Raw genomic sequence first — 15,246 nt, forward strand, 5'->3', positions numbered from 1 at the left:
GCCCACGAAAATGATTCATGTGACTGCAGATTTTTATGCGTTTATAGTAAATTACCATATGCAAGAAATTACAAAATGCATAGATTATGCAATAATATAAAAAAGATATTGAAGATAAAGTTCATATTATAATATTTGCAGAGTAAAATAAATTTCTACTTACGTTTAAGTTACCTTTATTTTGCATAAAGACCTGCAATCTAGCTGTGTAACTATTATAGGGGGTTGAAGTATAAATAATGCAATAAATAAAGTCAAACTATACTTTGACTGTTGATTGTTCTTTTTCAAAAGATGAAATTTAAGTTTCGTCGAGGTACTGATCATCTTTATCGCGACTCTTTCAAGCTCGACAAAATGATAGAAACACTTTTCAAAGATGATATCGAATATTGAAAAACATATAAACATGGAGATTTTGTGAAGCACTGGACTGCGCGTCGCGGAATAACCGAATTTAAAACACCTGCGCGCGTGGGCGTCTCTTTTCTCGCTTTTTCGCATTCTTCCTTTCGCGACGAGCTACGAAAGGCATTCGGAATTCGATTCTCCCTTTCCTCTCGATCGATCGTCCCCATCAACTTCGCCCACGACTCTCAAAGTTCGACTTTGATGCGACGTTGTTTCCGTCAAACCGAGCTTCGAATCGTTATTGAAAATCGGTATCAGTTTTTCGTTCCATCCGAGGGACAAAGAACCTGGCCGCTCGAGCGGCTGCTCTTTGACCGAGTCGTACCGCAGACTAGAGCACCGGTTCTTAACCCTCTCGAGCGTGCAGTACGGTTTAGAAGATTCTCTATTTGTTTGGGATCGCAGCTTGGGAGAGTTTGCAATCGTAAAACGATTGTAGTAGCAATGTTATCAAGAAAACAACTCTAACGTGCTTAAAGTGAAAAGAAATGAAATTTTGTTGGTCGCACACAAGCGAGCTCGAAAGAAATTAAGAATCTTCTTTTGAACTGGTAGAGATGCTGATTCCAGGTGTAACCATCGCGAATTCTTCTTAGCAAGTTTACGTAGTATATCATTTAGATTTAAACATCCGCAATTTAAATTATCTTTTAGGTTTACTTAAAATCCGTACTCATACGAGTACGTGGACTTTGGTCTTTCTTGTACACAATATTTTAAATTTATAATGCCAACAATCATGAATAATACTGAATAGAATATAAGCAATGCAGTTGGCTTCTTCGATGTTTTAATTTAGCGATCAACGGAGCGTCGAACCCTGAAGAAACATTTAAATACTCTATTCGAAGATCACAGATTTTTTTTTTTTTAACGATTCCGTGCGATCGGGTTAAGAACCACCGTCATAGAAAAACCGAGGGTTGGAGGAGGTAATCGGAGCGAAAGTGTTGGCGAAACTTACCAAACGATTCCTTGGGCACCCGAGCCGATCGGCTTCAGGTTCTGGTACCGCTTGAGAATGGTGAACCTGGTGTCCCCGACTTCAACCGTGTAGAACATGGCGGACAGCCGGGTTGTCATATCAGGCCCCAGGTAAGGCATGCGCCACGGTGCTCGTCTCTCCTGCTGCACTTGTACCTGCACCTCCCCCACGCTCAACCACTCCTGGTGCACGCGACGAGGACTTACGCTCTTAGCCACTTTGGACGCGAGATCGGGAGCGCCCGGCCAAAATAAGATCGAGGCTGAACCCTCTGCCCTTCTCCGTCCAGAGCCACGAGCTCTCTGCCCGCTTCCGGAGGCCGCCTCCGCTGCTCAGTTCTCACGCGCGCTGGATTCGTCTGCAAACAAATTCCGAGACATTTGCAATCATTCGTTTCCCTCGCGAGTCCAATTAACCCTTAAACGCCCTGAGTTTCAAATTTTATACCAGACTTTTAAATCGAATTGCGCACTTGCAATTGGTTTGTTTTTAACATTTGGCTGTATGCATGTCACCATTGCATAATGGTCTTTTGGACAAAAGTTAAAATAAATAAACGTCAGCTGTCAAAATTGTTCAAATGATAAATACATCGATATTTTTTAAAATTTAATTTGGAAAATCAGCCTTCTAAAGGTTAACCCCTTGCGGACTGCCATTTTGGAGCAATATGAGCACGCTGATGAGTAGTTTCAATACGAAATGGCTTGAGAAAGTAGCTAAAACGCGCACCAGGGGGCGGCAAAATGTTGGAAGCTGCCTCGTGGGAGCAAAGACAGTCAAGGTCGCGCGACACGCGCAACTTCCTCCCCTCGACTTCCGTTTCTCTTTCTCGACTGTGGCCCTCGGGATCACTGGCTTATTATGACAGACGAAAATGCGTCGGGACGGTAAAAACGCTCAATGGGACGCGAAATGGGAGCCAGTCCCAGCGGACAAGCGGATGTCCGAAAGTCAACGCAGCCTCCTTTTCGACGCTTGGCGAAAAATCGATGCTAGGGGAAATCCAAGACCACCTACGTTGGCCACCCACAGTCTGGGGATCGGAGTTGGCTGAATTTCATCCTAAATAAAGGGATCGGTGGTTCAGATGTATCGGTACAAATAACAACAAACGAATTTTTCAGCCGCTGTCCTCCCACGTCTCGACGTCGCTTCAGGGCGAACGACCGAAGGATTCGTTTGGCCTCCCTTCTTAAGAGCAAATCTGGAATTCAGATCCCTTATTTGAGATTAAATTTGTCCAAGTTTGCTGAGAGAATGCGTACTATCGCGAAGGATGCCATTCCAGACCGAAACTACTGGAGGATATTCACTGTTGCGACGTCGAGTAATGGGTCGGAACGTTGCTTTAGGAATTGGAAATCAGGTAAATGAACTATCTCAAAGCTTTAGAGGTGCTTTCAGACCTCTTTCTTTCTCCATTAACCATTCCGTTACGAACACGGTTCTACGTGAACCTTCTAAGAATTTTGTCTCTGGGATAATCTAGCTTCTAGGATAATATCCGTACACATTTACCGCTCAAAAGTATCCGGACACTTGCTTCTGTTCTATAAAATATAGTTTAGCTTTGTACGAAAGGTATTTAGAACGCTTATATCAATCGTAATTATTATTGTTATCTTTTTGGAGGTATCACAGCATAATAGAATTAACTTTTATGTGCAAATTATATATGAGTAATGCAGAAATAAAATTTCTGCCTAGAAATACAAAATCTAATGGAACGGTCTCAATGGTTAGAAGAACAGTGCCACTGAATTATTGATGATATGTTTAAGTTCTTTTGAAATTGACAAGAATCAGTGCAAGGTTAGTGCAAGCGGTAATATCCAACCGCCCCGGATACATCGATGAATCCCGTATTTAATTTTAGCGTAGTATTGGTAAGTTCCTTGCACGTAATTTTTAATATGAAACGTTAGATATTTCGCAAGAAACTAATAAAAAATCGATCTTGTTCGCTACTATAGGTACATAAATAACTTTTATGCAATGCTGATACATATTTATTTCGCGAACGTCCGGATAGTGTTGAGCGGTAGTGCACCGTTGTGCAATAACATCCATTGTACCTCGACTATCCTTACATCTTTCCGAAGCTCGTACCCGGAAGTCTCCGAACATTAAAGAACCTAGTCGAACGAAAAGCCCTCCCCAAAAAAGTCTTCTTGGAGGGGGTTGATCGATTCGCGAACCACGACGCGGACGAACGTGAACCACTGCTGGGTAGGTGGCTCCGAAAGTTCGCGAGGTTTTCGTAAGATGAAAAGTTGCAGAGTCGGGACAAGCGGACAAAGTACCGTCGGACGTATCCAAAGGCAACGGTAAATCGTCGAAAATGTTTGGATCGAATAGAGGAAAGAAGCTTGGTAGGGGAGCAAAGGTAGGGCGAAAGACGCCGAGGGTGTGGGTTGTCTGGTCGCTGCTTTGCGTCGAGTGATGTGGGTCATTCAGGCTCTCCTTTCTTCACGACCAAAGAACGCAACTATAGAAAACCCAACGATATCGTCGCGACTTCCAGCTTCCTCTTCTCCTATCTTCGCTCGATTCGCTTTTTCCCGAGGTATTTCAGCCTTTTGTTGTCACAAGCACCGCTGGTAGGACATGTCAATTATTATTTTGAGGACTACGATGATGCTACGTGAACGTAACTTCTTCTTCAACACGATAAACATCTTCAGGCTTGCATCGAAGATGATGGTGTTTACATTGTCACGATCTTTTTTTCGTTGGATCTTGATTATCGAACAGTTTATCCAAAATCTCTTTCCATAATACATTGGGGAGCATAACTATAGAGTTGGGTATGAAATAAAATTGTATGAATTGAACCTGTCATGACTGTCAGGCTTGAATTCTTTTCATCTGAATGTGTTACGCAGAAACAAAGAAGGAATGGTCAAATTATTTAACCCTTTGACCGACGATTTACTGTAGGATCGTGCGTGCCATAATCAAGTATAAAGTTCCTCGCGGCCTTTCATACGACGTGTCTGACTCGTGTTTTTCATGTTCGACTCAAATTCTGTACCAAGAGTCTCACATGTTATTATAGGTTAAAGGGTTAAAGTCCTAAAATTGCACTTTTCTCTTCGATACTAAGAGAAATGTACCACGCGAAGTGATTTTTCTTAGTGAAAATCGTCATTTTCATTGCCTCATGTCGCGTACACAATCAGTCCCATAAGTATTCGACCGTCTATATTTATTAAATGCTTCATATTTCTAAATAAATTTGCAATTGTAAATATATACATATGTCTGAAGTCTATTTATGTACATATTTATGAATCATGTATTTGGAAACATCAAACCTGTCATTTAATTTAGACAAAATTCTTCAATAGATACAGAGGGTACGAATGATTGTACAGGGTTACGGGACTGACTGTAAGGGCAACTTTGAGAAGATCGATATAAAATTCATTACTTATCGTATCCTTCTGGTCCATATAATTGATTTTTTTCATTCCTACTCAAAAGACCGAAAAAAAAACATACATGTCAAATTGAGTAACCTCTTCCTTTTCGAAGTCGGTTAAAAAATAGAAAAATATAGGTGGCACTATAGTTATGGTCCGCAGCGTAGTCGCGAAACGACCGAAGAGGGTCCTGTTCCGCGACAACCGGTCGTCGAACTCGGTACGAGGGTAATCGGTGGTCGATGGTGCGAAGTCGAACGGCGGTGATCCTCCAAAGTTCGGTCGTCTCGGTTAAGAATAGAAATTGGAGCAAAGTCGGCCAGACGTTCTCGGCCGCGGAAGAAAAAGAACGCATCCGTCGGCCAGAATTAGAGGAGGAGGAGACACGCGGGAATGCTTCGACGGGAGCGTGGCGTGTTTCGACGCAAACACGCCAATTTCTCCTGGTACCTGGAATCGGGATTCCCTCGATTATTTATAGCGCGCGTCGCAGACGCAGACGCCGACGCGATCGCGCGAGCTCTTCCTACACCGCGGACGTCTGCTTCGTTCAACCACCTTCCTGTCCTCTCCCCGTTCCCGTTTCCGTTACCACCGACACGCTCTGCTCGCCACCTGCTACCAATTGCATAACATCGCGAGCTCTCGCGCCAAATCTATCCTCTGATCTCCGCGGATAATCCAGTCGATCGGGGACGAATTTTCCGGGATGCCGGAACTAATTTCCGTAGGTTTCAAACTTGAAGTAGGGGTAGGATTTCGATTGGATATCGCGAAAATTATTGCGACGATTTTAAGGATCGAAAGGTTTGGATCCGTGGGGATCCACGGTAGGTAAAGTAAGGTTTAACCGCTACGTGGGTGAAAGCAGGGTTAAAGAATACATATTTTTAAAGAATACGACGGTTCGAAGATAAAATTGCGGTTTCGCGAAGCACTGGCAGATGTTAAACGATGGGAGCAATGTTCTGCTTCGCTGAAGTAAATGTAACATGTCTATGGTAATTGTGAGAACATAGTACAGACATAACTTGCAAAACTACAAGGACCAGCGTTACAGGCGCTAAATTTTCAACCCGACCTGCTACCTCTTAAACGGCCTTTAAAATAGACGGGAGACCAAGCCGAGAATTACTGGACCTAGGACAAACGACATTTTTTCGGTAACCACCTGTTCCCGCTAAAGTAGTGCCCATTAAATCTACTGTTTCAAACTTCTTTGTAGAATCAAAATTGTTGAAATAGGGAAGCAACGTAACCGGGAATCTGATTCACCCTTCACCCCAATTAGATGATATAGTATGCAATATAATTGGTTGACCTCGGTGGTTCTAGCGTTAAGTCCTCTCGATCCGTCTAATCCAGATGATATTTCCGCGCGACTACGGATGCGCTTCATCGGGACGCGTGGTAACGCGAGACGTTAACGCAACAATACGTTAGAGCTGGCGGACGCGAGCCGCGTTAATAGGAGCTTAACACCCCAGTAATTTAGGCGTCAGTGCCGCCGCGACACTATCCCAGAAAACGACGTCCACGATTTCGAACCACTCCTCGAGGCCTGGGTGCTACGACTTTTCCTGCCCTTGTCGCTCGAAGACGCCGTCGTAGCCGGCATTCCTCCGCCCGTTTGGATCCTCTCCAACGCTTACGCTCCGGCTGACCAACGCGTCTCTCTTCTGTCGGTCGCGCGACGTCGTCAACCCGCCGTGCAACCGTGGAAATTCGTTAGGCCGTTCTCGCGCGGGCATAATTCATGGGATAAGAAGGATTTAAGAGAGTTCAGATTCAAGCCGGGAAAGACGCATAGCCGGGGATCCTGGGGCGACAGGTATGATTTAAGGTAACGCGTTTCTGGCTAAGAAAGTGTCGCCCGTTGTATATCGCCAACGATATTTGAATCTAGATCCGGAGATTGTCTCGGTTACGACTTTTCGAGGAAGGGACGAATTCTGTCGTTCGACTCACCATAAACGAGCGGCCATCGCGAACGCTCCACCGACTGCTAGGCCCGGAGTAATGGGGATCTGCAAGCAAAAAGAGCAGGGATGTTAGCTTATTGGCAATTTTTTCCTCTCTGAGAGCTATTATACGTTAGAGCGATAAGGACAAACTCGACAGTGTGAGAGTAGAATCTTTTAGTCTATCTTTCAACTACTGTACAAATTTCATTCCTGACTTACGAATTATTTAACACGTTGGTCGCCATGTTACCCAGTAATAGAACTAAAGAAATTAATTCGGAAAGTGTGGCGATAATGAAAATAAATGCCACGGTGTACAGTAAGTCCCATAAATATTCGTACCCTCCATGTCTATTGAAGAAAGTCTAAATTAAATGATAAATTTGATCTTTCCAACTAAATGTTTCATTATAAATATGTATATAAATAAACTTTACACATGTATATACTTCTAATGAAAAATTTATTCGAAACCATTAAACCTATAATTTAATCGAAGCAAACTTCTTCAATAGATATTGAAGATACGAATACTCATGAACCTCACTGTATGTTAAATTGTCTAGACTTCAACAATCTCGAGACGAAATTTTAACCAGGAGAAATTTTCGCGAGTCTGGCAACGTGTTAAAAAACAAACGTTGCAGCAGCGATGCAATTAAAAGGGAAGACGAGAAATCGCCTCGAATTTGAACGAGTAGCTCAACAAACAATTATTCAAAAGCATGCACCATCGTCGCGTCGCAATAGGGGGCTTCCTCGAGACCAAAGTCCAAATTACCGCACCGAAATGGTTAATCGTGCGTGGCTTTCGCTTCCCGAGAGAATCCGGATTCGTTAACGGACTCGTTAACGCGATTTCGCGCGGCGTCGCTCCGCGATGAAGTCCTCTCTGGCAGTGTTGCGTTCTAGAAAACGACGCGTTTCGCTGCTAGTCGGGCAGGAATGCGCGAAAAACAAACACGAGCCACTGACCACCAGACGTCTCGCTGCTAATTCGAATATATATGCGTCTAAAATTAATATAAATTTGCGCGCCCCGGGGCGGACGCCGCTCGGCCACGGGAATGCGAGCGTCGTTCGCGTAAATTGAGACAAGTTGCCGGAACGACCGTCCACCCCCTTCTGCGATCGGTATCTCAAATTTCTGTTGAATTTCCTAAAATAAGGTGACTGTTGCATGCGTTTACGCCTCGATAACGATACATGATTAGATTGGGTATGCTGGCGTAAATTCATATTTTTATATACACACAGATGAAGAACAGTTTCGATTAGAGTATGTTTCATTTTTAACTAATTTGTTGCTTATGCATCTGTTTGTGTATATTTATATCATCATATTATCTGGTCCACCATTTCCCGTGTATATTTTTGAATATTTATATCGTGCACAACAACTCTAGATATACGATAGACCTTTTTATTATCTGGCACACCATTTCCTGTGGACATTTTTGTTTATTTATATAATACACAACAACCCTAGTTGTACGACAGATTTTTTTATTATTAGGTGCACCATTATCATCGTTCTATTAGTAAGTATGCCCTCCCTTAGATCCTCGAGGATCATCCCATGTTTCGAACGACACCGAGTCACCTGCCATCTTCCGAAGCCCTTCCCCTAAATAACGTCCGTCGACGCTGTTTATCTTGTATCGGTTACTCGAGACTCTCGTCCAGTGAAGAATCACGGCCATCTCTGGCCTGGAAGGGAAGTCTGCGCAGAATAAACGCGTCCAGTTTCTTCGCTTTGTCGTGTCGGTGCTCGAGGCAACCCCCGTCACTCATGACGGAAATCACTCGATATATTAAACTCGAAAAAAAGTATCGTATGGGGGATATTTTTCTAAAAATCCTGTCGATCCTGCGAAACCCGTCTCGCCCTTTTCCAGGACAACGAGCCAGCTGACATTCAATACTCTTCCAAAGGAGGGAACCCAGCCGCTCCGAAGGGTCACTCTCAGTTATATCGCTCGCGATGTGAAAATTCTTGCGCGAGTATAGTGCGCACGAGGGGACTATGCGAGGGTATACGCAAAGGTCCGATCGATAACGTGAAATATGATCGGTAGGAGCGGGTCGGCGCGGTGCGCTAATAGCCGTGAAAAACATGGTCTATCCATCGACTCTCCACGCGTCTTGGCTCGCGTATCAACGCCCTTCTTCGTGGGTAAGGGTATGTTCTCGAAACGATCGGTATTTTTTGGTTCGTCCAAAAGAAGCACTCTAAGTTTATTGAAGACATTTGTCTAAATTAAATGAGAGGTTTGGTGTTTCCAAATAAATGGTTATTCACGTATATATTTATAACGAGAAACTTATTTGGAATCGTCGAATCTATCATTTAATTTAGACGAATTTCGTCAATAGACACAGAGGATACGAATATTTATAGGGCTGACTGTATGTTTACATGTATTCAAAAGATGAAGTCACTGTTTCTTTAGTTGTATGTACGAGTGCCAGAAACAACACTCGTCATGTATAAAAGCAGAAGTCTAGGCAATTGGATAGCCCCCAAAATAGTCTTAATAGTCCAATAAGTCTTCTTTAGGAATTAATACAAACATAATGAATGCAAGTCCAGACTTTTCCTTGCATATGATGCTTATATGCACCTTAACTCTTTAATCTATAACAGCGCGTGAGACTCTTGGTACAGAATTTGAGTCGAATATGAAAAACACGAGTCATCCACGTCGTATGAAAATGCGCAAAGAATTTTATACCTGATCATGGCACGTTGTACAATAAATCGTAGGACAAAGGGTTGAAGACTAAGACAATATTATTAGGATTTTAGTAGGGTAGCGCAAGCGAAGGTATTGGCAACAAGCACCTATCCTCATTATCCTGGATCTCTATCCACTATCTAGTACGTATACAACTAGTCCAGACCCGAATGCGTAAAGCGAGGCGAATCGTCTTTGGGTTAGTGGTCCCGCGAAACTGCGCCAAACCGGAGCCTCGGAAAGCTCCGAAGAGCCTTTGATCTAGCAATTAGCTTTGCCGAGGTCCCTTCGGATCCTTCGTCCCTTCCTCTCTCGCCTAGAAACCAGCGCATTGCGTACTAAAATTATGAAACTATTCCAAATCATACGAATTTTACATGTCGCGGCGTAGATTAAGTCGAGGCGTTTGCTAAAGTAGCTATTAATAAATAAAAGCTTTGCGTAAGCGTTGAAAGTTCAACTTTCCGCTTTGTTCATCGTTGAATGTTCTAATACATGGAGTAGCTACCTCCTTTAAACAGTTAAACTCGCTCATGTTACTCTCTTGGGTGTTCTATTATATCGATACGAGTACTCGAGATTGTCCGAGGATTACACCCTCGAAGAAGATTTCCACGGCTCCAAGCGAAACAGGTCGGCGGAAGCAGAGGTAACAGAGAACGCAGCGAAGTTCACGAGGTGATTTCGATTAGTTTTAATCTTCTTGCCTCTTCGGATAGACGACAAGCGGTTCGGGAGGAAAAAAGTCTCTAAAGTGCCGTGGAGAACGAGAACGATATCCAGCTGTCGTTTCTTTCCATGGCACCGAAGACACCTGCTCTCGGTCCCAGCGAGCGATAAATTCTGGAGAACGGTCGCTTCCTCGTTCTCGTAGTCGCTAACTCGATACTGGAGACGGGCAAAGTCTTGTCCAGATGAAAATTTCGAGAAACACGGTTAAAGCGAAAGGAAGGTCGAGAAATACCTTGTCAAAGATAATATCGGCTCCAATGAGCGTGACAAATTTTGCAAGCAGTTATCAATTATCCTCGTTATTCCCGCGGTTATCATTTAACCCTTTGCCCTGCGACTTAAATTTAAATAGAGAATGCCAGAAACAGAAACAGTAGCATCTTAGGTGTCGAAGCGTATTACTATTTTATTTTTGCGAGAAAAGTGTTTATTTGTGAAACCTACCCTTGTAAAGTTTTGAGTATTTAAACTTTTCGTTGCTTATTTCAATCGAAAGCAAACACCATTCTTGGCCGAATAACTTAACCACGAGTCTTACGCGTGATTGGAGGGTAAAGGGTTAAAATATGTTTCTCGCTGAAAAGAATACAAAACAAAGAATACTACGTAAATAAATATTAAAACTGGCTAAAATCCTGCTCGATTCTGGTTTCGGACAGGTTGGCGAGGACAGAACGGATGTAAATTTCAAAGGGGAAAGAGAATGCTCGAGATAAATCACGACGTTTGCCATTTATGGAATTAAAGAGGAAAGGAGAACGCGCAGCGGTCGGCGGTCGGCGGTCGGCTGGGTGGGACCAAGACGAGCCGTCGACCGTAAACAGACGCCACGAATGTCGATTCGGATATTAAATTTCCTCGCCACCGGCGAAGCAAGACGTATTTCCCAGAGGACGAGAATCTGCTTTCCGGTAGAATGCGCTTGCATTCTCGCTCGCCGTTTCCCTTCCCTCGCGATGCTCCCGTTTCCCCTTATCCGCGCCCGCGGCCAAGTAATTGCGCGCAGCTCCTAGGATCAGGGTCGTTTAATTTTCTTTTTTGTCCCAGAACGCCACTGTTCGAATTCATTTGCGTAATTACGAGCGCGCGACGGAAAGTAAGCACTCGATGGGGCGCGTAACGTTTCGCTCATCGGACTCCGATCGAACAAAAGCGTCCCGACGATGAGCGTCGAATTTATACACGAGTAGGTATGGACGACTAGGTTTGTATTGCTTTGGTATAGCAGTGGGGCAATTTCCTACGTTTAATTAAAGGAGCTTCTTAATATTTTGAAATTGATACAATTTCAGATAAAAGCATGTATATTAAATTTAATGTGAATTTAAAGACTGTTGAAGCTTCAGGGATGTAAGGTTTATCAAACGAATACCTTTTTAGAATTAAAATAAATATCTACGTATTCAGGTTGACTCCACTAGTCACATAAAAATTATAACATTACCGACGATAATTTTTTGGCTATTCTTTCTTACTAATTTTATATGTCGTTGGATGAAAGCTACATTTGTATTTATGCATTCTACGATATTTATTTGAATTTATATTATAAAGAAAATTTATTTCACCATTATTAAACATTATTTCATCGTATTTCTCGACTTTTTTTCCTTAATTCCTTTTCTCTAAAGACCACTGGATTAAACTACATGCAATTCGCCATTTTACTTTTCAGTTCCCCAAACAGTTCCGCGAAACGAATCGACAGCCCTTCGCTTGGAGTTTCGTAGAGTAAACGGTACACCCCAACGAAACGAAAGGTCGACTCTGGGGATGGAAAAAGACTTGGAGGGGACGGGAGAAAGTCATTAAGCGTCGATCGGTCTAAGGAACGAGGAGAAATTCGGATAAGTCCGCGGTCCCGCGGAAGCCAGCCCGAAAGAAAGATCCAACCCCCTACTCGCCACCCTTGGGATTTGTCGGATAAAAAGCTCCGCGTGATAAATTTTAACTTTGGCCTGGCCCTCGCCGATCCCGGCTTCCGCTTTCTACCCTTCTTCGTGAAAGGACCGCGGCGCCAAAAATGCGTTCGACGTGGCAAGGGGTGTCGCGACGCACAGTGGTTTTAAACGGGCACCTAACCGCGATGATCACGGAATTTTGATCATTTTCTACTAAATTCACGGTTTTAGGAAAAATATGCTACGATATCTGAAATCTTATCCAAAGTCTCGGTTAGTACATCCATTAATAATATTACTTGTTCCCAACGATGACTTTTAAGACATAGTTTTTTTAATGACAGACAACTGTTTTAAAACATGGCGATGCGAGGGTGGAGAATAACGTCAACTCGAAATGACGGAGACGCCAGGGTGCGGCCTGGTTGAGCGAGCGTTCAGCTAACCGTTGGCTCTTATTTAACGCCGAGGAAATCTCCGAGAACCCTTCGCTAATTTCACCCGGCGTCTCGCGACGTTGAAATATCTCTCTTGCGGCTGTTTTCGTCGTAGCGTTCATTTTCAACGCCACGTTGAATCGTCTCGCGTTCAAACGCACCCCCGAATACACGCATACTCGGGAACACGAGTGTCCTGTTCGGGAGGGTGCGGCGGAGGAAACGAAACGCTTACAGACTGTGCCTCGACGACGCGCCTCTAAAAATCGTGCAACTATTGATCGAAACGAGGAAATCGAAAAATTCCTGCGGGAATTTGTAGGCAAATACTCCTAGTATAAGGGGAAAATGTGAAGAAACAGGCCGAGTAAACTTTTCTGTCATGAAAGTCGGTGAGAAGTTGTGAATTTTCGTAGGAATCGGGAAAAGGGAGTCAATTCATAACTAAAAATGGTGCAACTATCGATCGAAGCGAGGTAATCGAAAAATTCCTGCGGGAGCTTGTAGGCAAATACTCCTAGTATAAGGAAAGAATATAAAGAAACAGGCTGAGTAAACTTTTCTGTCACGAAAAATCTGATAGAACTTCCTCGGGCCAACAGGACGCCTGTCGACTTCCAATTTGTCCACAGCGTTGACAAAAGGTCAACCTTTAGAATCAAAAGGGAGAAAATCGATTCTACTGTATCTTCCTGCATGCACCCTTAAGACCAGACGACAACCCCCTACCTCCAGGAGGTTTTTCCTGCGAAACGAATCGGGGCAGGGATAAGCGGAGGGGTGTTCCAAGGACGCGAGCATAAATACCGATTCCACTTGTCAGGAATGATGTACGGTCGAAGAGATACGATACGAAATGTTGGCGAATAGCATGAGGGACTCACAGCGATGTCTCGAGTCACGGGCGAGCACCCTCGATAACTCCGACGATTATCGATATCATCTCCTCGCCCCGAGGAATACAAATGAAACGCAACTCAATCCTAGCAACGCGTCGTAAAACCGCGTGAGACAAACAGCGCCGGTTCCGCGGGGCGTTTCTCTTTGTCATCCGCCTATGCAGCGCGACGCTTTTCAAAAACTTTCGCATTCACGCAGTCGCGTCTTCTTCGCCGAAGCGGCGCAGTATCGATTTCCGCGTTAATTACGAACCAGCCGTGAATAGGAGGACAGTGACTTATTTCCTACTTTTGTATAGCGATTCGATGCTCGAGAAATCCAATTCGAACACAGCCTCGCGAAAACACGGCAACTTGTGTTCTACGACAGTGTTTCTCAAACTCTACAGGCCCCAGAATGGGATTAAATTATCTTTCTTCGAGGAAGTCAAGAGTGGATAATGCTTGAGATAGTCACGACTTGTAGCTCTCGGCTTGTTTCCAACAAATACTCGGTTTCAAAAGGACGCATTTAAGAATCTTGACACCTTCTACGAGGAATATCTTTCATTGTTTTCGCGGGAAAAATTATGTACTAAAGTTGCTACAAAAATGTCAACATCTAATTTGCGCTCTCGCATCGATCCCAGTGAACAGTCGACAGACGCTCGAATCGAAGAGACGCGAACAGTGGCGGTGGATGGTTGTTGATCGCGAATCCGAGCAATGAGCAAATCTCATTGAGTTAAACAGAGTATCGACGCAGATCGTTTACAAGAAACAAACGATCCCAGAGCTCGCGAGAGCTGTCTCCGTTGTTGCGTTCCTTTGAAATAAAAGGTGGATCGGCCATCGCGAAGGCCCGACTCGATCAATTTCTATTTGCGGAATCCAACGCCGGACTGGGCTCGAATAGCGAAGACTCGGACTAACGAGGCGAACGGCGCTGGGTTGGGTTTCGATCGGGCAAAGACCCGCGACGGTTCGTTATCGAACGTTAAATTGGTCGCAGACCTCGTCACGGTAATTACTTCGAATCGGTATTCCGAGTCGGTCGCGGAACGTCTCACCTCCACGGATGACGGTAATTACCATCAACGAGGGAGGGCGGGAAGGAGTACGCGACGGAATTCGCAAGGTTCGATGACCGAAATTTTGCCAAGACGAGGCCTGAACGCTGGACCATTCGCAAAGTGTGTACGCGTAATCCGTGATGTAATGCATATGCTATAAACGACCGAATGTTTCGGAATTCATAGAGTACAGAGACCCTCTAATCAGAGTCACGAAATAACTTCAAGATTATATTTGATTAACGCTGGTTGACTTGATTTGTACCGTTCAAATAGTAAATAATTCCTGAAGTAAATAATTCAATCAGTGGTTTATTCTATGCATACGTCCATGGGAATCGTTATTTTTGAACATCACGCATATTTGCTCTGACGCAATCGCTGAAAAATGAATTTTAAAATATTTTTCACCGTGGTAAAAATAATTGTGGACCCGCTGGTCGCGACAGGGTGGCGAAGTGCAAATTGGCCGGTGGTGTTAGCGCGACAGAAATTTCGGTCGACCACCCAGCTCGTCACCTCTCGCGAATATTTCGAGATGAGGCGTCGCCGACGTCGAATCGACCGTTCGCGTCTCCGAACGGTGACGGGCGTCCCGGTGCCTCGTCCAACCTAATATACGTTCCATATTTCAGCGTCGTCGTTCCGTTCGTTCGCGATAATTTGCGCCAGACCTAGCCCGCCGCGAAATCGATTAGC

General features: G+C 44.1%; 1 protein-coding gene across 6 annotated transcripts in view; it reads right to left on the bottom strand.

Annotated features, from left to right (window-relative positions):
* Positions 1-15,246, bottom strand: part of LOC128892114 (stress-activated protein kinase JNK) — a 123,564-nt gene that overhangs the window by 7,367 nt on the left and 100,951 nt on the right. For all 6 annotated transcript variants that reach the window (XM_054152243.1, XM_054152242.1, XM_054152240.1 and 3 more), the window contains 2 exons: positions 6,793-6,851; positions 1,376-1,754 (listed from right to left, as the gene is read on the bottom strand). In XM_054152243.1, coding sequence (XP_054008218.1) covers positions 1,376-1,515 — 140 coding nt within the window. In that variant the 5' untranslated portion in view covers positions 1,516-1,754; positions 6,793-6,851. The remainder of the gene's footprint in view (positions 1-1,375; positions 1,755-6,792; positions 6,852-15,246) is intronic.

This window comes from Hylaeus anthracinus, unplaced genomic scaffold (assembly GCF_026225885.1).
Source record: "Hylaeus anthracinus isolate JK02 unplaced genomic scaffold, UHH_iyHylAnth1.0_haploid 12002, whole genome shotgun sequence".
NCBI classification, from domain to species: Eukaryota; Metazoa; Arthropoda; class Insecta; order Hymenoptera; family Colletidae; genus Hylaeus; species Hylaeus anthracinus.